Genomic DNA, 22,931 nt, shown 5'->3' with positions numbered 1-22,931 from the left:
ATTTTTAGAGCATTTGTTTTTCCAATTCCGCCCCCCCCATTGGCTTGCCTAATGGCTGATTCACAAGTGCATGTACATTACCCAGTGACTTGCAGCTGAATATGTGAATTGCCTCCTTGGAAAAGTCTTGGGTTTGCAGTAATGTGAGGTGATAAAGTTCTGCAGTATTTGGTCTGTGCTGACGGTTGCACACATGCATCACTTGACCCTGCAGTCGGGAAGTGTGAAAATATGCATTTATGAATTCTCCTTTAGTCTAGTAAAATATCTCTGTACTGGAGTTTCTAGCTTTGCCTGATATATACATTGAACTATTCAAGCTGCCATACAGTACAAAGAAAAGGAAGTTATCTCTGTACAACCTCTATATTTCTGTTCAGCTTTTCTGTTCCTCCTGCTGCCCTTACAAGAACAGTACAGCTGCCAAAGCCTTAAACTACCTTTCCCTAGCTGAGCCTTTGTTGAAATCAAAAGCTGAGCTGAGATTTCACTATCTCTTCTTTGCTCTTGTGTAATTATCCTCTCCAATATTCCTTCCTCTTGTTCTTCTTTCAACACACATCTTCTCTAGGTTTTAAGTCATTTTCACAAGTGATGGGTATATTTGTTTTTCCATTTCCCTCATCTTATACCTTGAATGGAAAACCTTTTATCAGCTAGAATGGAGATTTGATTTTAAAATGTTTCTCTTGCTTGTTATCCCACATTACCAACATTCACAATGTTAGGCTGAAAGCAGTTCTTAGCTTCCCTTCTGAAAACGAGCTTAACAGTAAATTTCCCGATACACTCTTTCTTTTCTGTATCTTACTTATTTCTTAGCAATCTTAGGGCATGGTCTACATGGTCACATGGCAAGCCATCCCTAGCCTGCACCTCTTCATAGTACAGATGGGGATTGTGATATGTATAAGGGAGAGCATACTAATGAGGATAAGCATTTGGAGAGGAGGATAGGCTGAAACATGTGATACTAGCTTTCCATTAGTAGAGAGTTGTTGACAATGGGGAGCACTCAGATATGAGATCCCTTACTTTCAGTCTGAAAGTAAGGGAGCAAGATGCCATTAGGAAGCAAGATGCCATTTCAAGTTTCAGTGGGGAAGGCAGGATTCATAGGAAGCTCAAATATCTGTGCTTGAATATATTCAGTTCAGCATAGCATCCCTCCCATGGCTGTTACTGGTGCATCCCTTGTGTTTCTTTTTAGATTGTAAGCCCCTTTGGGACAGGGAACCAATTTGGAAGAGCAGCACAGGAGAACCTTGTTACTTGCCTACCACCGCGAGTAATGAAACTGCAAGTAACGAGGCATTATTCCTATCGGGGAAGTGGGGTTAGGTTCCAGAATGCACAAAAAAATTGTAAAAATGCAAGAAAAAGGGCAAAAAAAACCCCTACTATGGTGTGCTCTGTAGGAGCTCCTTGTGCCCAGCGAAGCCCTCCAGACCATGAAATGCCCCCCAACTGAAAAAAAATCGCTTGAAAATGCTTGCTTTATTAAGAAAAGAGGCAGAAAATGTCCCTGTAGGAACCGTGGGTTTTAACATGGTTTTTAACCCTTTAGTATCTGCAGATACTAACAAACAAACAAATGGACCATAGAACAAATCAATCCAGAATTTTCACTCGAGGCACAAATGACCAGGCTCAAACTATCATACTCTGGACACATTATGCAAAACCCCAGGTCACTTGAGAAGTCCATCATGCTGGGAAAAGTTAAAGGAAAGAGAAGAAGAAGAAGACGACAACCAGCAGCAAGGTGGATGGACTCGATTACGACCGCAAAGAATGCACCACTGAGAGATCTTAAAGGCCAAGTTGAAGACAGATCATCCTGGAGAGAATCTTATCTATATGGTCGCTAAGAGTCAACATAGACTCAATAAAAACCAATCAATTGCTTTTTATTGATAATCAATCAATAAAAAAAATCTGGGGATACTGAAATTGGGTGTCAGTTAGACACCCGCGAATACATGGAACTGCAGATACAGAATCCACGTATAACATGTGTGTATATATATGTGTGTGTGTGTGTATGTATGTGTGTATATATGTATGTGTGTGTATATATGTGTGTATCAGGAATCTTTTAAAAAGTAATGATTTTAAAAGAATTCTCACTTGCATACTGCATAGTGGAACACAGCTGAGTATCAGCCCATGCTGCTGGTTTGTGTGTGTGTGAGAGAGAGTGTGTGTGTGTGTGTATACAATGCCAGCAGTGTTGTGGAACAGGGAGGTTCCGCTCTCTTAAAGTTGCACAAAGACATTTGTATGATGTGATGCCAATTATTTCCAGTGGTCACTGCACAGCACGACTGCTCTTGCACAACTTTAAGTCAGAGCGGAACTGCTCTTTTACACAACAGCGCCGGCAGTGTTTACCCACATGCAGCAGCAGCAGCAGCAGCAGCAGTAGAGGAGGGTGCTCAACCACCTGCATTTCACTGTATGGTGTATGAGTAACATTGTGATTATATCTTCATATCTCCTACGGACTGCAGCAATGTTATCTATGTTGCCTTTGGTAGAATTCTTTATAACCGTTGCTCAGCGTGCAGATCTGGCCAGCGATCTAAAAGAATAAATGCATGTGGTCTGAAACAGTTGCGGATGTGGTGGATCAGAGGGCCAAGAAGAGCTATACCACATAATACTTCCAACATGTAGCTTTGCCCTGAGCTGCTGTTAGTTTCTGGCCTTCAGTGTACTCATCAGAACTCTGAAATCCATCTCTTAGCGCCTGCTGCTCTCCATTTGCTTTTGCATAATTGCTTCTTCACTTCACCAATTCGTAGGCAACATTAATAAAATGAGCATCTTCAAAATGCAGCTAAATTGCTTTTTTCTTACCTGCTAACCTTACTGTATATTTATATTTGTCGGGAGGAAACAGCCTTCCCTCCCACCCTCCGCCTTTTGCCGCATATGTGGCTTATAACTCAGTTTTTTGCATGAACTATATTTAGTCGAGATTTTAAGAAATTAAAATCTTGGTTTGCTTTTGATTCTTCTTTACTGGGACTTTCTTTCAGCCTGTTGGGGTGGGGAGTAATAATCTCTGATATTACCTTTTAATTATTAATATACAGTTACATGGCAACTTTACAGTAAATTATGCAGTTCAGTGCAGAGCTATAGCTGTGAGGCAGGTAATAGAGATCCTAGAGTTGGGGAATGGTGAATCTTTCTCCAGTTCTCTTGTGTTCCTGCTGCTGCTGGGTGCTGTTTTTAGAGGCTTTTGCAAACCCAAGAAAAGTGGCCCCAAGAAATCTGCTTGTGGGTAGCACTAGATAGAACTCTTGTCACTCTGGCATGAGGCCTCTCCTCTCCTCTCCTCACCTCTCATGCCTTGGTGCAGACTCCTTTCTTCTGTAACTGAGGCAAATACAATATGAGATATACATGACAGAAAGTCTCCTGGTTTACTTTTGGGAGTTGCTTCACATGTTACAGGAAATAGTGCATACAAGACTATATATCACACATTCCCAGTGTCTGAGAGCTCTGCTTATATGTTTAGTTGCATGCATTTGAAGTATGCACATCAGTGGGGGTACTTGGGGCCAATTATAGCTCCTCACAGCATGTACATCCAGTACACACATGCCCCTTCATGTGCACATAGTCTAAAGATGAGCATGGTTCCTACATATTATATGAGTTGTCCTTGGTATGGAGAGTAAAGTGGCCTTTTGCATTCTGGATAATTAAACCTTGTGAGAAAGGATTGTCTGTGCAAATGTGAATTTTAAATAGTGTTCGTACTGCAGGAACATATTTGGACAATTATAACAGTAATCATATATTTATATATAATCTGTGGCATAAATGGTTTTATCTGGGATGTTCACAATTTAAGAAGTCTCTGTCTCTCTGTCTGTCTCTCTCTCTCTCTCTCTCTCTCTCATTGTATCTCTTAACGAATAGCCAGTCTCCCTTCCTAATGCAAAGGAGACCAATTTCATATTTAATTGGAAGCCAGATGACTAGAGTATATTTTGTAGGAGCACTAGCATTTAATTTCTGAGAAAAAGCAATTCGGCTGGTTTATTTTCAGACAAAAAGAGAAAAGTCCAGGGCTAACAATCCAAATTTTTGAAAAACGCTAGCTGACATGATGCATCACAGTAGATCAGCACAAGAAGGATTCTCGGAAAGCCCCCAGCATTCCTGCAACAATGGTCCATTGTGCAGCCAAGTGGATAAGGGAGGGGAGGAAGGTGTGATTTTCGCTTTTCTCCTCTCCCTCCGAAAGCCCTTTCCATTTGCAGAAATGTGTTTCTGAGGGTTGCAGAGTGCTTAGGAACGTATTCCTGCAAATAGAATACCTGCTCGGCTGCACAATGGGCTGTTGCTGCAGGGATGCCGGAGGCTCCCTGAAGACCCTCAGCCCTTCTTATGCCAATCCCTTAGTGATGGACAGTTACAGGCCAATCTCCAGTCTCCCTTGGTTGGTCAAGGTGATTGATAGGGTGGTGGCTGACCAGCTTCAGGCAGTCTTGGAGGAAACTGATTATCTAGATCTATTTCAAACTGGCTTTAGGGCTGGCTATGGAGTTGAGACAGCCTTGGTCAGCCTGATGGATGACCTTTACTGGAGAATCGACAGTGGGAGTGTGACTCTGCTGGTTCTTCTGGATCTCTCGGCGCCATTCGATACCATCGACCATGGTATCCTTCTGGATCGCCTGGGGGAGCTGGGGATAGGGGGCACTGCTTTGCAGTGGTTCTGCTCCTATCTCTCGGGTAGATGCCAGATGGTGGAGTTTGGAGACAGTTGCTCCTCAAAATGGGAGCTTCTAGATGGAGTCCTCCAGGGCTCCATTCTGTCACCAATGCTTTTTAATATCTACATGAAACCGCTGGGTGAGGTCATCAGGAGATTTGGTGCTGTGTGTTATCAGTATGCTGATGACACCCAAATCTACTTCTCCTTATCATCTTCAAGAAATGGCACTCATTCTCTAGCCTGCCTACAGGCAGTAATGGGCTGGATGAGGGATAACAAATTGAAGCTGAATCCAAGCAAGACGGAGGTGCTCATTGTGGGGGCTCAGAATCTGAGGGATGAGTTAGATCTCCCTGTGCTGGATGGGGTTACGCTCCCCTAAAAGGAGCAGGTGCGCAGCTTGGGAGTATTCCTGGACCCAGGCCTCACCCTGGTATCTCAGGTGGAGGCCATGGCCAGGAGTGCTTTCTGTCAGCTTCGGCTGATTCGACAGCTGCGCCCATTCCTTGAAGAGGATGACCTCAAAACAGTGGTGCATCAGCTGGTAACCTCCCGGCTTGACTACTGCAATGCGCCCTACGTGGGGCTGCCTTTGTACATAGTCCGGAAACTTCAGTTAGTTCAGAATGTGGCAGCCAGACTGGTCTCTGGGGCAACCCGGAGAGACCATATTATGCCTGTTTTGAAACAGCTACACTGGCTGCCGATATGTTTCCGGGCAAAATACAAAGTGCTGGTTATTACCTTTAAAGCCCTGAACGTCTTAGGTCTGAGTTATCTAAGAGAGCGCCTTCTTTTATATGATCCCCACCGCACATTAAGGCCATCTGAGGAGGTCCATCTCCAGTTGCCGCTGGTTCGTCTGATGGCGACTCAGAGGCGGGCCTTCTCTGTAGCTGCTCCTGGGCTGTGGAATGCACTCCTGGCAGAAATTCATAATTTGAGATCATTGCTGTCCTTCAGGAGAGCCCTTAAAACCTACCTATTTGGCCTGGCCTTCCAGGGTTTTAAATGATTAACTGTTTTAAATTGTTGCCCTGATTTTCAGGGCTTTTAGCTGTTTTATTGGTTTTTGTTGTGTTTTAATAGTTTGATTTTGATTGTTAATTTGTTTTAATTGTTTTTATCATACTGTGAACTGCCCTGAGCCATTTTGGAAGGGCGGTATATAAATCTAATAAATAAATAAATAAATAAATAAATAATCTACTGCTGCGCATCCTGTTGGCCACCAGTAGCCAGAACTGGCTGCAAAAGAGGACTGATATTCAGAATGATTCAGAATGAATTCTAATGATTCTGAAGAAGTAAACTGATAGAGGTTTATGTGCATGAACAGTAGTATTTGGGCAGTTTGTAAACACGGAGGCTTCAAACCTCAAAGCACTTTTCTTGTAATAGATATATTAGGCAGTGTGCATGGTGTTGCCCATAGTGTGTGGGCAACATTGTGTGCTCTGGACCTTGCCCTTCATGACTAGTAAAATCTGCCAGGGAAGGAACAGGTAGATGGTTGGAGCCAATTATTAATGTTTTGCTAAGAGAGGGCCACATGGCTCTGTGGTTGCCAGGAATTGACACTGACTCGAGGGCACAACTTTACCTTTAAGAGAGGGCAAGATGCCATTGAGCCTCAAGGAGGCAGTGGTAAGATCACTATTTTAAAAGCCTTCCCTTGATTCCGCACACCTTGATAACTATTGGTCTGTTTCAAATCTTCCCTTTTAAAGCAAGTTGATAGAGCATGTGGTGCCTGTGCAGCTGCAAAGGGTCTTGGATGATCCAGAGTATCTAGACCCTTTTCAGTCTGGTTTTCCTCCTGGGTTTGAAACTGAAACTGCCTTGGTCGCCCTAATGGATAACCTATGCCAGGAAGAGAGCTGGTCTTGTGGTAGCAAGCATGATGTCGCTTTAGCTAAGCAGGGACTGCCCTGGTTGCATATGAAAGGGAGACTGGAAGTGTGAGCACTGTAAGATATTCCCCTTAGGGGATGGAGCCGCTCTGGGAAGAGCATCTAGGTTCCAAGTTCCTTGACACCTGACACCTGGCATCTCCAAGACAGGGCTGATAGAAGTTCCTGCCTGCAACCTTGGAGAAGCTGCTGCCAGTCTATGTAGACAGTACTGAGCAAAATGGACCTATGGTCTGACTCAGGATGTGGCAGCTTCCTATGTTCCTTACTAGACAGGGGGAGTACATTCCAGTTGGTTCTGCAGGACTTCTCAACAGCGTTTGATACCATTGACCATGGTATCCTTCTGGACCCTCTTTCAGGGACAGATGGTGCATTGGAGTGGTTCCAGTCCTTTCTTCGGGAGGTTCCAGAAAGTGGTGCTGGGGGACTTCTGCTTCCTGGCCTCTGGCCTATGGGGTCCCGGAAGGCTCAGTATTGTTCCCCATTCTGCCATAGCATCTACATGAAAGCACTGGGAGAGGTCATCAGGAGCTTTGGACTGAAATGTCATCAATATGCCGATGACACTCAGCTCTAACTTTCTCTGACATCAGATCCTAGAGAAGCAATGGATGTACTGATCTGGGGGCTGGAGGCAGTGATGGGCTGGATGTGGGCTAATATATCTATTATAAACAAGTTAAATCTAGACTAGATGGAGGTGTTGCTGGTCAATAGAAAAGCTAATTGGGATAGGGTGATTCAGGCAGCTCTGGATGGGATTGTACTCACCTCAAAAGAGCAAGTGTGCAGTTTGGCGGTGTTGCTGGTCCAGCTCTGCTTTTGGATGCTAAGGCGGAGGCAGTGGCCAGGGTTGCCTTTGCACAGCTCCAGCTATTACTCCAGCTGCATCTCTTTCATGAAAAGGTAGATCTGGCCACGGTTACCCATGCCTTAGTCATGTTGTGACTAGATTACTGTAATGCGCTTTACGTGGGGCTGCCTTTGAAGAATATTTGGAAACTTCCATTGGTGCAGAATGCAGCTTCCAAGGTTCTCTCTGGAACTGCTCACTCAGAGCGTATTACTCCTATTTTGAAAGAGCTGCATTGACGGGCAATTTGTTTCCGATACAATTCAAGATGCTGGTTATTGCCTTTAAAGCCCTTAACGGTTTGGTACCTGAAGGACCACGGGGTTTCTGCTCACCAAGGGTTTCTGCTCACCCAACAAGGTCGTTAAAGGAGCCTTTGCTTCATGTGCCCATGTTGAGAGAGGAGAAATTGTCATGCACATGGGACAAGGGCTTCTCTGTTGTTGCCCCCCGGTTTTGGATTGCTCTCACAGTGAATGTCCGCTCTTTGATATCTGTGGCTACTTATAAGAAATGACTAAAGACCAATTTAAATATCCTTAGGGGCTGCCAGGTTCTATGGCTTCGGTTTGTCTTTTGCGGGCGGGGGGGTGTTTTATGGTTTTTACTGTGTAACTGATTTTAAGGTTTTAAATGTGATTTTTAGGAAGTTCAATTGTATTTTAAATTTTGTAAACTGCCTTGCAATGCCTTATGAAAGGCGATATAAAAATTGAACAATGAATGAATGAATGAATGAATGAATGAAGGGTCAAAAGCTACTGGGCACATATTCTACTGTTTTAGTCTATTTTTCTTTTGTCTTCCCATTATCAGTTCATTTTATAGTTCCCACTGGCCCCAAGGAAGCTATTAAGCACAGTCCTGCTAAGCTTTGCGATACATTTTATTATCAAATTGGTGATGTCACAGGTTTGATAAAGCACTCGATGGAAGGTTGCAGGAGAAACTGGTGTGCATTGCAGGAGAAACTGGTGTGCCTTACAGATTTCCACTCCGTTCCTTCATGCCCCAGAAGTGACTGTGTGCTCTCTGTTTTTATTGCAGTATCTCCTAGAGATGAAAAGCTTAATATTGCCGCCTGAACATATCTTGAAGAGAGGTGACAGTGAAGCCATAGCTTATGCGTTCTTTCACCTTCAGCACTGGAAACGAGTAGAGGGGGCCCTGAACCTCTTACATTGTACGTGGGAAGGCAGTAAGTAATTCCCTTTCTTAGAAGCCTATTGCCGGAAATGAGTGCTGTGTGCGGAGGCAGCCCACTTGCTTTTTATATGAGTCGCAGCATCTTGCAGTTGAAGTGCCCACAGGTTTCAAAGTATCATGTTTCACAGCACCACCTATTCTGACAGAAATCTCTTGCAGAAATAGAGGCTCAAGCACACGCATCCGTCTCTTGTGTGCATGGGGCCACCCTCTTCATTGAAACTCATGGACAGGCTTGTGGATAATCTAGAAATGGTTTGTAGCCGCACTTGTCGAACACCCAAGTGGATGCCGTGTTAATGGGCAAATCTGTATCTTTTATATGGATGTTACAATCCAGCAGTGAAAGGTGGAATGTGGACCAAACCATTAGCCCACATGCTCCACAGCCTTATGAGGGTGGAGCATAAGCTCTGCCCTTGTAGGGAGCCAGGGTGCTAGCTGCGCTGCAGGCTTGCCTTGCAGCACAGCACATGGGGAGAGGGGTCAAGAAGTGATTTTTGCTTTTCTCCCCTCCTCGCAAGAGCCCTGCTCTCTGCCTGAGGGCCACACAACAGGCAGAGCTTTTGTAGGGATGGGAGAGAAGCTAAAATTGCTTTTCGATCCCCCTCCCCATGTGATGTACTGTGCTGTGCTGTGAGGCAAGCCTGCAGTGTGGCTAGTTTGCTAGCTCCATGTGAGGCTGTGGAGAATGGCCCATATTCTCAGTGAAGAGCTGGACAAGTTATTTGTAGGTGGGAAGAGCTGGTAGAAAGGAGGGATGGAAAGAGCTTCGGAGAGATTTATTTATTTATTTATTTATTTATGCATTTTTATACCACCTTTCGTTAAAATATAGCCCCAAGGCGGTTTACAAAAGTTAAAAACATACAATAAAAACACAATAAAAACAACATGCTAAGAGTATAAAAACATAAAAACAGGCATAAAACAATACAACAAATAAAAACACCCAGAAGCAGCAGTAAAAACAATTATGTAAAAGCCTGGGTAAAAAGCCAAGTCTTTACAAGCTTTCTAAAAGCCATGATGGAGTCTGAGGAACAAATGGCCACTGGGAGAGCATTCCAGAGTCTGGGGGCAGCAACAGATTTGGGTAAGAGAGAAGGGAGCAGGGGGAGAGATGGGAAATACAGGACTCGGTGAAGCAGGTATGGTGCATTTGGTTGGCAGGGGGCAGGGCAGATTTGCAGGAGCCTTGCATTCTGCCAGATTTTGAGGTTACCAGGCAGCACTGATTGACAGCTGCAAATACTGTAAAGTAAAGTGTGCCGTCAAGTCAATTTTGACTCCTGGCGCCCACAGAGCCCTGTGGTTTTCTTGGGTAGTATACAGGAGGGGTTTACCATTGCCTCCTACCATGCAGTGTGAGATGATGCCTTTCAGCATCTTCCTGTATCACTGCTACCCGATATGGGTACAAGTGGGGATTCGAACCGGCAACCTTCTGCTTGTTAGTCAAGCATTTCCCCGCTGTGCCACTTAAGGTAATGCAAATACTGTAGTATGGAGAAATCCTTGTGGAAAGATTTAATGGAGCATTCCTCTGAATACTCTGTTGTGTGTTCATGTTTTCTACACCAAACATCGTATTATTAGAACATTAGGACAGCTGACTCGGTGAATAATGTTCCTGAGCACTGGAGTGATTAACAGGCTGATGATCTCTTAATAGCAAGAACAGCATATAGGATAATGAAAAATCATGAAAGGGTTTCAATACCATAATTGAATCAAGGATACTTGAATAATTTAATCCAGTTTGACGGTTATATCCACGTTCACCTTAAATGAAGGTGAACATAGTTATTCCTTATTTGGTTAGATTCAAATATGACTTGCTGACATTTTGTGCTGTTGTATCTGTTTAAACACTGCTGATGGTTCAGAACAAGACTGTACTGCTCTGTTTCCATTCTTTTCCATTGATTTCACACCACACAACTGCATTTGCACACCTTTAAGACAGAGTGTTGATTACTTTGTGCAGTATGTGGGCCACAATATATAGTTTTAGAAAATAACATTTTTCAGCTTTTTTTTTTTTTTTTGCCTGTGACCTGAATCTTGATGAACCACCTCACTGCATTCTCCTTAAAGTCAACACATTGGCTTCTTTCATTTTTCTCATAGAAGCTAAAGTCTTAGGTTCTCAAACACTCTCATTTCTTTTGTAGTTATTTAGATGGTGAATATGATGTCTTGGCTTGTTGATAATTCAGATTGTGAATTACCAGATTCACTGGTAAAAGGGACTATGTAAACAATGTATGTAAATATCAAGGAAGTTAATTAGCAGTTTGACCAGACTGGGCTCCATATAGCCATCCTAGCAACTTTGTTCTGTTTCTTTTTCCTTTCTTTTTCTTTCTTTTTTCCCCAGCATTGCTATACTAAACTAATTGTTTCAGTATCTTGGAAGCCACAAGGTTAGAAACTGTGCAGTAGTTAAATATAAGCCTTTTAAAAGCAGAGTATTGATATTCTTCTTTGAAATCAGAATATAAAAGCAGATATTCTTGTCTAAAGTTGTTGCAGTTGATAACAGGACTGTAAAGTGCCATACAAATTAATATTGGGCTCTCAGTAATCTTCAAAATGTTGTTTCTCCCTCCCCTTCTTTTTTAGCTTTTAGAATGATCCCTTATCCCTTGGAAAAAGGGCACCTTTTCTACCCTTACCCCATCTGTACAGAAACAGCAGACAGAGAACTTCTTCCATGTACGTACGAGCCTTTTTACTTTTTATAGTAAAGAGTTATAGAAGTATAGTCAAGATTTAAGACCTCTTTTAATGCATAGATAAACAAATAAAAACAAAGATCTTACAAACTTGAGCAAACTCATTACAATGTTAAGAAACTTGTTGGGATGGGTGCCCTCTTGATGCCTCCCCTTTCTTAATTATGTAGAGAGAGCGTCCTCCAAATTAGCCCCATGAAGGGAGCTAGAAATGGCAAAAAGGACTCTCAAGGATGGTGACTGACATAATGAAGAATATTTATTTATTTGTTACATTTTTATACCACCCCATCCAAAAGGCTCTGGGCGGTGCATAGGAACAAAACCATGACTTGATCATTTTAAAACAATCAAATAAAACCATTAAACAATTAAAAACATTTAAAAACCCTGAAAGGCCAGACCAAACAAATAGGTTTTAAGAGTTCTCTTGAAGCCCTTTTACAACTTGTATTATTCAAAGTAGTCCCATAAATTAAATTAAAAGGACAAGTTAGGCAAGGTTCTCTTAATTTCAGTGGGATTACTTTGAGTACTATTCTTCATCATGTCAGCTGTTATTCTTGAGGGGTGCAAGCTTCCCTAGATATTGCAAGATATTTAAGGTGGGGGTTGTCTCTGAACTGAGCTCCAGAACTTGCAAAAGACAACTTGAAGCCACAAGTGCTATATTTTTTGCTTACCCTCGCTTTCCCGTCTTCCCCACTCACCTCCCTATTTTCCTTGCAGCATTTCATGAAGTCTCTGTTTACCCCAAGAAAGAGCTTCCTTTCTTCATTCTCTTCACTGCTGGATTGTGTTCCTTCACAGCTATGCTGGCCCTCCTGACACATCAGTTCCCAGAGCTAATGGGAGTCTTTGCAAAAGCAGTAAGTCTCTTCTTATGCCTCCCACCTTGGCAGAGCAAAGGGAAGCTGTGGGATGTGCAACTGCATAAATAACATGGGTCTGTGCTAAACATTGCCGGGGTAAAGAATTTCATGCCTACATAGCATGGAGGGCTCTGTTTCTGAGTTACAGCTATACAGTATATTAGGATATTATCAATCCTGTCTAACAGGAAAACCGGTGGTTACACTATGCTGATGCTATGGGTTAGGATCAAGACAACCTCTTGAAAAATCACCTGAAAGTGTAGAGTTGTGGTGGCATAGAGGCTAGGAGTGGCAGCAGTGAGTCCCCACTGATCAGATTGACTGCAGCTACTTACAGGATTATGAAAAGAATTGCAAAAAGATAGATGTAACTTGCAGTACAGGAGGACCTTGTTAATTACGGGTCCAGCACTTGCGGTTTCATGTATCTGTGGTCGGGTAATTAGCACTCAACCTTGGTATACATAATGTTAACCTGGCAAAAAAATGGGTTAAATCTGCATATCTATGGATCGGAGGCAGCCGTAAATGACCACGGAGGTCATTTCCAGCTTTCATTTTGTGCATCGGAGCCATTTTGTGGCTCATTTTGGTGGAGGGTTTTAAAAGTCCAAAAATCAGTTTTTCACAGAAAAAAAATGATTTTGGCACTTTTGCAAGGAATTCCTGTAGGACTGCAGACCAATAAAGGGCCTTTTATTTTTGTGCCCCATGCCCTTTGGCCACGGTTTCCCAGCCTCCAGGAACCTAACCCCCGTGAATACATTGCCTGTAATGACCTGGTATTCATGCATTCCTTATCCACGGCAATGTCAGGGAATGGAACCCCCCCCGAGAATCCCAAGGTTTTTCTATATTATGAACTGTTCTAAGTGCTCTATCTATCTAAGTATTATTAGAATATGATTCTCCCAAATAGTAAGTAACATTGGGTTGGTATGGATGATAGGCAGCTGGCATATATGATAGATAAGAGGTTGTGCTGGGAGTGTGCCCATTGTGACACAGGCATTTGGAGCGTGTGTGGAGGGGCAGTTCAGAGGAATTGCTGCCACATGCAATAAAGGGAGGCTCCAAGAGCACATTGGGGCATCCTCCACTGTTGTCTTGGCAGGGGCACTCTCCGCCTGACCCCTTATTTCGCATCTGTGCTGGCTGCGCATCGTCCATACCAGCCCATGCGTATACAAACATTTTTCCTACAGGAGCGTAGTGGCCATATAACAGCAGTTTCCCCTCATTCTCCTTTGTTAAGTTTACTTGTGAAGCAGTTGCCATGTGCCAATTTATATTCCACCAAATTGCATCCAGTTGTGGTCCATTGGAGCAAGGCACCATTGCAGGTACTGACGGCTCTGAAATTGAGGGGTGAGCTGTACGTGGAATGCTATTGCTTTTGCTTGTGAGTTATGTGTGTTATCTTTGAGTTGCAGGAAAGGGACACTTTGTATGTATGTATATGCTGTGTACAGCAGCTTAGATGGTTGTTAAGCCTTCCATTGCTGCAATCGTCTACCCGAGGACTGCTGTGGACGTAGAAGCAAGCCCCAATAGTGTTAAGCAGCAGTGGATGCCCCCATGGTTGCAAACTGAGAACCTCCAGAAGCTCTACTTCTGCATCAGTTGCTTAGCAATCTTGAGGCTTGCTGTGAAGTCCACAGCAGCCACATTACAATGAAGGGGGGATTTGTGCATCATGTCAGGACATAGTAAAATGGAAGAGTTAGCAGTCTTGCATTTTTAGAGAAGGTGGGGGTATAAATGATTTAAGAAATAAAAACTAGGAAACGTAAAAATATATAATTCCACTTAAAATGCATCTACAGTAACGAGAATGCATCATCACTGCATACCAAGGTTCTGAAAAACTAAGCAAAAACTTTTGCACTTGAATTGTCAAGAGGACAAGCAGTACTCTCATTTCGCCCTGTGCCAATGCTTTGCCTGTTTCTTTTACAAACAGCTGCTTGCACTGCTGGATCAATAAAAAGGAACTTGTCAATCCATATCGGAGAGCAGACACCCGCAGGCCTTGACAGTTGTTTACCCAAATATCCTGTATTTGGTTTTGAATGACACTTTATGACAGATAAACCGAAAGAATCTATCCCCTGCATATGTGCATACCGATATCCATTGTTGCTAATGGAAGAGATGGCCAAGGGCTTGGTGTGTGGCATCATCCACACCCACACAGCATAAAAAACAAGAACTCTGTTTTAGAAATTATTCAATGACATTCATTGCTTATGGCAAGGTGGCAGTGTATGACTGATAGAACTAATACAAGCATATTATCTCCTTGACTGGTCAACTTGATTGATCCACTTCTCTGTCTGTTTGCATTACAGTTTCTTAGTACTCTTTTTGCTCCCTTGAACTTTGTGATGGAAAAAGTGGAAAGCATCTTGCCCTCCAGCCTCTGGCATCAGCTCACACGGATCTGAAGCAAAATAGTCCTGAATTACTGCCAGGACATTTTCTGTGCCAACTTATTGTTGACAACCAGAAAGCATGATTTTTAAAAAAGGGAAGCCGTTCTAAGACTTTAAAAAGAAACTCTTCATGGATTGTCTGTTATCATATACACTTTTGTTGTACAAAATACACATCAATGTTTGGTTCTATTCTATTTGCTTTCAGAAAATAAAATGAAAAAAACTAAAAAATAAATTTTTGTGTATTGCAGTAATATAGTCTTGTACCTCTTTGTTCCTAAAGCAAAAGCTTCCCCAGTCTACTTCCAAGATGTGGAGATATGAGAGTGGGCTACGGGCCCATGACTGAGACAGGGAAATACAGCAAAGGGGGAACACTGAATCATCTGTACAGGCCTTGCATTTGATTCTTACCTCATGGTCAACAAAGGTAGAGTTGCGCCATCAAGTCGGTGTTGACTCCTGGCGACCACAGAGCCCTGTGGTTGTCTTTGGTAGAATACAGGAGGGTTTTACCACTGCCATCTCCCGTGCTGTATGAGATGATGCCTTTCAGCATCTTCCTATATCCCTGCTGCCCGATATAGATGTTTCCCATAGTCTGGGAAACATACCAGCAGGGATTCAAACCAGCAACCTCTTGCTCCCTAGGCAAGTTACTTAGGTGGCTTTCATACCGTAGTCAATAAGGAAATGTTAATTAACCGTATTGATGCTGTGTTACAGACCCTGTGCTTTTAGTAATTATGGATATTTTTGTCAGGGAAACATCAATAACTTTGCATTTACATTAGCTAATAGCACCTCTGCCATATTACACTGCAACACCCAGGAAATATAATAGAAACATTATGCTCTTAAAGTAGCCCAGCTACAAAAAAAAACACCCTAATAGTCTTTTTAAAAGCAAAACTTAATGGAAATTTTGTAAAGCATCCATGCACATAGACCAAATGAGATATTATCTTCACAAAAACAACAGATGGAATCAAAGCAAATGGTTATAGAACAAATCATAAGAAAAATCAAACTGTTTTTCTATGACTTTCTGAAGCAAGAGAAGGCTAGAATTTGCAAGTCATTCCAGAGCAATCATGTGTATAGATTTGAACCGGTGAGCCTTCTGTTAGTTGCATCCTGGCTCAATGATGAACTTAGTAGTTCTGGGCATATTCAGTATATAATCTCAAGTGAGAATGAATAAGAGCAATTCAGCACTCAGAATTCTTGGAAGTATGAATGAGTGATTAGGAATATGCAGTATAATGTCTTTCAATTTTACCTAGACACTTTTTGTGAGTGGCTAACAGACTGCTGCCAATGGAACCCATCAAGAGGGAAGATGCCTATTTCACAGGAAAGATCTGTGCTTTCAGTTCCTTATGTAGTTGGGGCAAGAGCATGGAAGACACAGAAAAGTGGATCTCACCCAGTCAGGGTAACATTTAAAAAGCTCCACAAGTGACAGATATGATTACAGATTTATTTATTTTTTAGGGAGGGGGGGTCTGTGTACACCTTAAGTATACACCTCATGTCACCTTAAGTGGCCCAGCGGGGAAATACTTGACTAACAAGCAGAAGGTTGCCAGTTCAAATCCCTGCTGATACTAAATTGGGCAACAACGATATAGGAAGATGCTGAAAGGCATCATCTCATACTGCATGGGAGGAGGCAATGGTAAACCCTTCTGTATTCTAGCCAAGAAAACCACAGGGCTCTGTGGGTGCCAGGAGTCGAAATCAGCTTGACGGCACACTTTGCCTTTACCTATGCACATACAATCTTGTAGTTAGTATACATTTTAAATACAACTTTCAAAGATCACGTGGGCTTTATAGTTTTATTCCATATTTTCAGCTAATTATTATATTTAAATATTAATACAAATAGATTGCTATATTTTTTAAATATAATATCCTATCTACCACATATCCATTTCCTACCAAGGGCTTTCAGGGTACCTTGCAAAGTAAGAATACAACAAATAAAATACCTATAAAATTATAATCCATTAAGAAGCTACAGAACATAGTCCAAAGAAATAAAAATATTTTTTTCCAGTTGCAATCGAACTCATTCACTGAATGCCTGCTTAGAAGAAGAAAGTTGTCACAGTTTTGGGGAAGATGAAGACAGAATGATCCTTTCTGGCTTCCCTAGGAAGAGAAGGTGCCACAGCTGTGAAAGTCCTGTTTCTTGCGCCTGCAAATATGATTTTAGATAAGCATAGGGCACAATCTCCCCAGAGGATCCTACGGAATGGAGGTACTGGTAAAGGAGAGCAGGATTTTCTTAAAGAAACACAAGGATTTTGAAACATCTATAAGTAATGGGCTTGTCATGTGCCTGGCAGGTTTGTTTTCTTTGGCCACAGGAAAGGTTTGACCCTCACAATACTAAGCCCCAGTGCAGTGAGTACTCTCTGCTTCCTGTTCTTTTAACTAGTTACCAACATGCCCTCTTATCCCATGACTGCTAAATTCCCTCAAGAGTCTTTGATGAGGGACTTTGTCAAAAGCATTCTGAAAGCTCAAATATACAGTATCAGCTAGATCACCTCAATCCAAATGCCTGTTGACTAACATGATCCATGAGCCCTAAACAGACAGCAGAGCGTAGAGAGCTGCTACTGCAGAGTTGGAAGCAGCAGCAAGGCAGAAGTGGCAGAAGCACAGCCTCACTTTTTCTCATTTGCAACAATGGAGAGAACCTCATGCTTCTAGCGCTACTGAATGATCTCCACACCCTCATTACTGCTTCCAGCTCTGCAGCAGCCACTCTGGAAGCCCTACTGTCGATGGAGGCCTTGCAGATGTTAGCCACTGTCACAGAACTAGGTTAGTGGTGCGGTACTTACCTTTGTAGACGTCTGATTCTCCTTCAGCAAGGCTTGTACTTCTATATGATTAATAACAGCTCTTTAATTTTGCTTTTGACACATTCACCTGGGACAGAGGTTAAGCTAGGTGACCTGAAATTTCCTGGATCTCTCCCTGCCCCCCACCCCCTGCTATTTAAAGGCATTGCATTGGCCTTCAAGTCCTCTGGTTAACTATATATTTGGCTAACTATATATATATAACTATAACTATATATTTTAGAAAATCAGAAATTTAATGTTTGAGTTCTTTAATAACTCTTAGGTGAATGTTGTCAGGTCCTGGTGATTTCTTAATTTTCAAAGTCAATACTCCATTGAATGTCATCTCTGGTCACCCCTATTTGACTCAGTTGTTCAGACTCCTTCCCTCAGAAAATTAGTTCAGCCACTATCTGACCTATATGCTCTGTAGTGAAGACAGATGCAAAGTATTCATGTACCTTCTCTGCAATCTCCATATCCTCCTTAAGAATCCCAGATTAACAACGCACGTGTATAGCTAATGCACATCCTCTGCTACAGAGAAGATGCAATTTATGTTGATCTCTCCTTTCCTGTGAATCTGACTCCCCAACATAGGAGGTTGCACAACTTTCAGGGAACTTCAGAAGCCAACTATGAATCCTGAAAATATGTCCCTGAGGGCTGTGCAGCCTCCTTCTATTTGGGGGAGAGATAGTTTACAGAGGGAGACTATGAAAACTGCCTTCTTTGCACGGAGACAGCCAAGAATGCTCTTCACTGCTTGCACACTTCATTAATCAGAACGGCAGCCAGTTATGATAGCTACAATATACAAACCAGGCAGATCCAGAATCGACCTGATGAATTTTGCAATAAAAATACATACTTAGAGGTATAATGTTTTAAACGATTCCCAACTTACCTCATGTGGCTGAAGTTGGATTCAGTTGATTTTGAACCTTTCAACCACTATCTCATAGCTGTGAGTTCAAAATGTTGAAAAGAAAGAAGTTCAGTAAACATGACAGTGGAGGCAAGGTTGCTTCAAATCTTACACTGAAACAGGTGTACAAGCAAGATACAAAAGCCCAATACAATACATATTGGGTAGCAGCCACCATTGTCCTTACCTGGAGCTTGCTTGTTCTGGAATAAAACTCCTGTTCCGGACTAAGGGCAACAGTGGATGCTACCCGGCATTTAGAAACATCCATCCCGAAAAAGATAAGAAGTGTGCTTTCAAAAGAAAAAGAGCAATCCTTCCCTGCATGGAAGAAGGTTCAGTGTTTGCACTTTCTGTCTGCCCTGATCCCCACATTCTCGTCATGTGCCAGTCCTTTTGGGTCCTTTGCACATGTGCATGTCCAGCACTTCCAGGCAATCTTGACAGTGCACCAAACAGCACCAGCGAAATTTACAGCCACATTTTGTCTCCTTCCTGATAGGAGAGGTATCATAGCCTCTTCCGCAGCACAACACCTCGCAACTGCCCATGCCATGGGAGGTGTGGTTGCAGATTCGACCAGCTATGCCTAGGGAGCCTACAAGAGGAAAATCATTACAGTCCCATTGAAAAGGCCATCTTCCCTGCTAAATATGGCCTGGGACAGGAAGAGATTGAGAGCAGGGCCAGCCTTCTTCCATGAAGAAGGGTGAAGTGAGTCAATTTAGCCAGAAGATTTGGCAGTGAGTCTTCACACTTGCTTGCTTACTCGCTTGAAAATGATTTATTTATTTATTTAACATATTTCTATACCGCCCAAAACACAAGTTCTCTGGGCGGTTTACATGACAATACAAACAACCAATAAAAAGATTAACCTATTTCAACAACTAAAATTTTAAAAGTTAAAACTATTAAAACACAATTAAAACACAATTAATATCTAATTAAATTTGCTTTGTATCCCTATAGGTGTATGGGGAGAGAACCAAATTGACACATTTAATTGTACATTTGCTCCCCTCAGCAGATAGCAATCAATCAATATCTTTATCACAGTCTTTGACCAGCATAAGGCAAACATAAAACTGTCATCAGAAGCTAAAGATTAAAACTATAAAATTATAGTTTAAAAACAGTACCTATCAGGGCTGTGAAGGCGTGACTATAGCATACTAAAATCATATTGCTATAAAACTAAGAACTATGAAATTGGTTAAAATGTGATAAGTTAAAACATAGAAGCTAAGAGATTAACAGCTATATTATTAAAAACAGCCCATGTCTATGAAGACAGTTTGAAGGTGTCAAAGTATTGCTGTAAATTATGATCTATTTTTTAAAAAAAACACTATAAAATGTGTTAAGATTGGGATTATAGTTTAAGTTAACATTAAGATAAGAACTGTAGGCTTTCCTTCTCCAAGCCTTCCACACTTTGCAAAAAACCAAAAACATAAGTTTTATTGAGCAAGTGGGGTGGGCCAGGGGGTGTGGGGTGGGGAAACCCAAGCAACGTTTCGGCTTACTTTTTCTTGGCGGTTTCTCCCCCCCCCCTTGTGGTGTCTCCCAACCCCTTCCCTCCTGGCTCCACCTCTTGGCCTGCGGCACAAATGGGCCAGCAGCAGAGCGGCACCACATGGGCCAGTCAGCTGCAGCCCACCACTCACTCCTCCACACCAGAGAGGGAATTTGGGGCCTGTGGGGCACCAGACCTCTGCCTAGAAGTCTGGGGGGAAGGGCACACCTGGCAGGGCAAGTATGCAGACTTGTTTGACACCCTGACAGGTGGGGACGGCGCTTGACAGAGGACCTTGAGGTTTACCTCTGACTTTTAGGGACGTGTCATCATGGAGGGTACAAATGAGAGATAGCAGGTGCCAATTGATCAAAGAGGCTTCCAGCTTTCCCCACAATTTGGCTCAGGAGATGGAGTCAAATACAGACTTGAGGTCTATGAAGGCTGCATATAGGGAGACTGTGTTTTGAGTGGAGCATTTCTCTGAAGAACTAGGCACTGGTCAATGATGGATCATCCCTTTCTGACACGGGCCTGCTCCTCCACTAGGACGTTTCTTGTTCCGGCCAGTTTCTACGTTTCTGGCATAGAGCTTGCTTAATATGCTGAGCAGGTTGGTGGGTCTATAAATTTGCTGGGTCATCCCTCCTACCTTTTTTGAGGATGGGCACAATGACTACTATCTCCCAGTCCCTAGGGATATGACCATGTTTGTCGATCAATGTAAACAGCAAGGCCAGAATGGGAACTCACCACAGTTGTTTTTTAATGGCTCAGTGGGGATTCGATCGTCACCAGGGTCCTTCAGAGGTCTTAGTTGAGAGATCAGATCCATGATGTCTACTGATGTTACCAGCAGCCAGGCCCTCTATGTCTTGCCAAGAGTATCCAAGGTCCCCTACTTCATCTCTGTACAGTTCACAAAAGTGCCTTTCCCAGTCCTCTGGTGGAATACAGCCATCCATGTGCGTCAGGCCATAGCTGGGGTGATCTGCAGTGATGTGCCAGTATAGGGCCGAGTCATTGGTTCTGACTGCTTGGATGTGACGTGACCAGGAGTCTTTCATTGCCTCTCTTCTCTTGTGTTTGAGTAGTTGTTTGTATTGCCACTTTTGCTTAAGAAGGTTCTGCGCAGTTGTTGGTTTTATAGGCGTTGTAATTGGCAATGAGCTTGTGTGTGTGGGGGGGGGGGCTTCAGCGCATTCTAGGTCAAAGCATGGTTTGTAGCGGTGCAGGCATCATTTGGGGTGAGCAATGTTTTCATTAGTTAGGTGCTTTTGTAGTTCCTGCACTAGGATGCTGTAGCCCTCTAGAACTGAGGTGGAGGCCTCTGCAGAGAGCAGGAAAAGGTGGATGCATTGGTAATGTTCAGAGGAGAGTTGTTCTGTCATTGCTTTGTCCAGCTGCAGGTACCATTTAATGTAGCAGGCTCTGCCCACAGGTAGAATTTGTGGTTGATATAGTGCCTTGGCGTGGGGCTGCTGGACAAAGGGTTTTAGGCATAGTGAGACAGGGAAGTGATCACTATCAAATTGGGAGATGACCTCAAAGCGGTCTGCAAATTGAAGCAGGTTTCTGGAAACAATTATATAGTCAATGGCAGGCATTTTGGTTCTAGCCCAGAAGGTGAATTCAGCAGGGTAATCATTTTCGATGGAACCATGAAGGATGACTTCTCAGCAGATAGAAGTTTTTTTAATAGTAAGAAAGAGAAAGGGAATAGAAGGAATGGGATAGATTTGGTGCTTTGCATCAGGTGGAAAAATGCCTTGAGCTGGCACGGACTGAAAGGCAAGGAATGAGTAAGTAACGAAGCTTTAAGAGATTCACCCTACACATCTATGCAAACAACCAGTGTGGCTGTAGAATGGGACATTTCCCTCACGTCAAATTAGGCCAAAATTCTCTGAGGGTTTTGTAGCTTTCCTCTGAGACAAGCTGCTTGGTGCTCTTTCTTGACTCAAGTGGCTATTTGTTTAACACACACTTGATGCAATTCACCCATCAGATTGGGGCCCAAAGATATATGGTGGTGAAACTCATCAGTAGCCACACCAGGTGCCACAAGTTGCCCAGGCCTGTACTCTTGCCTGGATTTCCAGCACTGTGCTGCTGTCTGCTCCTTAGTCCAAAAACCAAGCAATATGGTGTGCTTCCGTGCCATCCGCAGACCAAGTCCAACTGCAGTGGTGCAAGTGGTGATATTGGGCACCCCAACCTTAGATCGAGAAGTACCGGCCCAGCCTGTGTCTGATTTCATTTTATATTAAGAGTTCAATTAAATGCCTGAACTTGAGGTGAACATGACACCCAGATCTCATGACTGCCTGGTAAATGATTTGTAGAGGCAGGGGTAATCTAGCATTGTTTATCAGTGTTTGCGGAACTCACAAGAGACTCAATGGGTCAGGCTTAATTACCAGTCTCACACTGCTGAAATTATCCCTTTTCCTCACTGACAGGATGCTTCTGCCTCAGTCAAATGTATTGATTAACTCGTCTCACACATGTACCCCTTTTTATGTTACTTTAAATATTATCTTGTTATAATTACACACTAGATAGAGGTACACAAGAAATAATGTAATTGCTGTCTCACACAAATAGAACTAATTCTCTCACTAACTCCTGACTTTTAACACCTTTTGGGACCAGGCTAGCAAATCTGGGACAAGAGAAGGGGCCCATTTGCAACTCAGAGATGCAGATTTGCTTTGGGCAATGTCCCCTCCTCAAGATAGCAGCTAACAGAAGATGAGATTCAGATCTCTCTGGACTGGCTGAATAATTAAAAGATGATATCCAGGAGGTAACAGCAAGTTGTCACCTTTTGGGACACAGGAAGGATGA

The 22,931-nt window shown here is 42.8% G+C and overlaps 1 protein-coding gene across 13 annotated transcripts in view; it reads left to right on the top strand.

Moving 5' to 3' along the window:
* ST7 (suppression of tumorigenicity 7) overlaps positions 1-15,020 on the top strand; it is a 150,691-nt gene extending 135,671 nt beyond the window's left edge. For 9 of the 13 annotated variants that reach the window (XM_053254189.1, XM_053254202.1, XM_053254198.1 and 6 more), the window contains 5 exons: positions 8,558-8,708; positions 11,345-11,437; positions 12,187-12,326; positions 13,538-13,675; positions 14,684-15,020. In XM_053254189.1, the coding sequence (XP_053110164.1) occupies positions 8,558-8,708; positions 11,345-11,437; positions 12,187-12,326; positions 13,538-13,675; positions 14,684-14,779 (618 nt within the window). In that variant the 3' untranslated portion in view covers positions 14,780-15,020. The remainder of the gene's footprint in view (positions 1-8,557; positions 8,709-11,344; positions 11,438-12,186; positions 12,327-13,537; positions 13,676-14,683) is intronic. The other 4 variants (XM_053254190.1, XM_053254193.1, XM_053254194.1 and 1 more) reach the window with 4 other exon arrangements.
* The last annotated feature ends 7,911 nt before the right edge of the window (positions 15,021-22,931 follow it).

The sequence above is a fragment of the Hemicordylus capensis genome, chromosome 5, assembly GCF_027244095.1.
Source record: "Hemicordylus capensis ecotype Gifberg chromosome 5, rHemCap1.1.pri, whole genome shotgun sequence".
Lineage (NCBI taxonomy): Eukaryota > Metazoa > Chordata > Lepidosauria > Squamata > Cordylidae > Hemicordylus > Hemicordylus capensis.
Note: the sequence above shows the minus strand (reverse complement) of the source record. Positions and strands in the feature narration are given on the sequence as shown.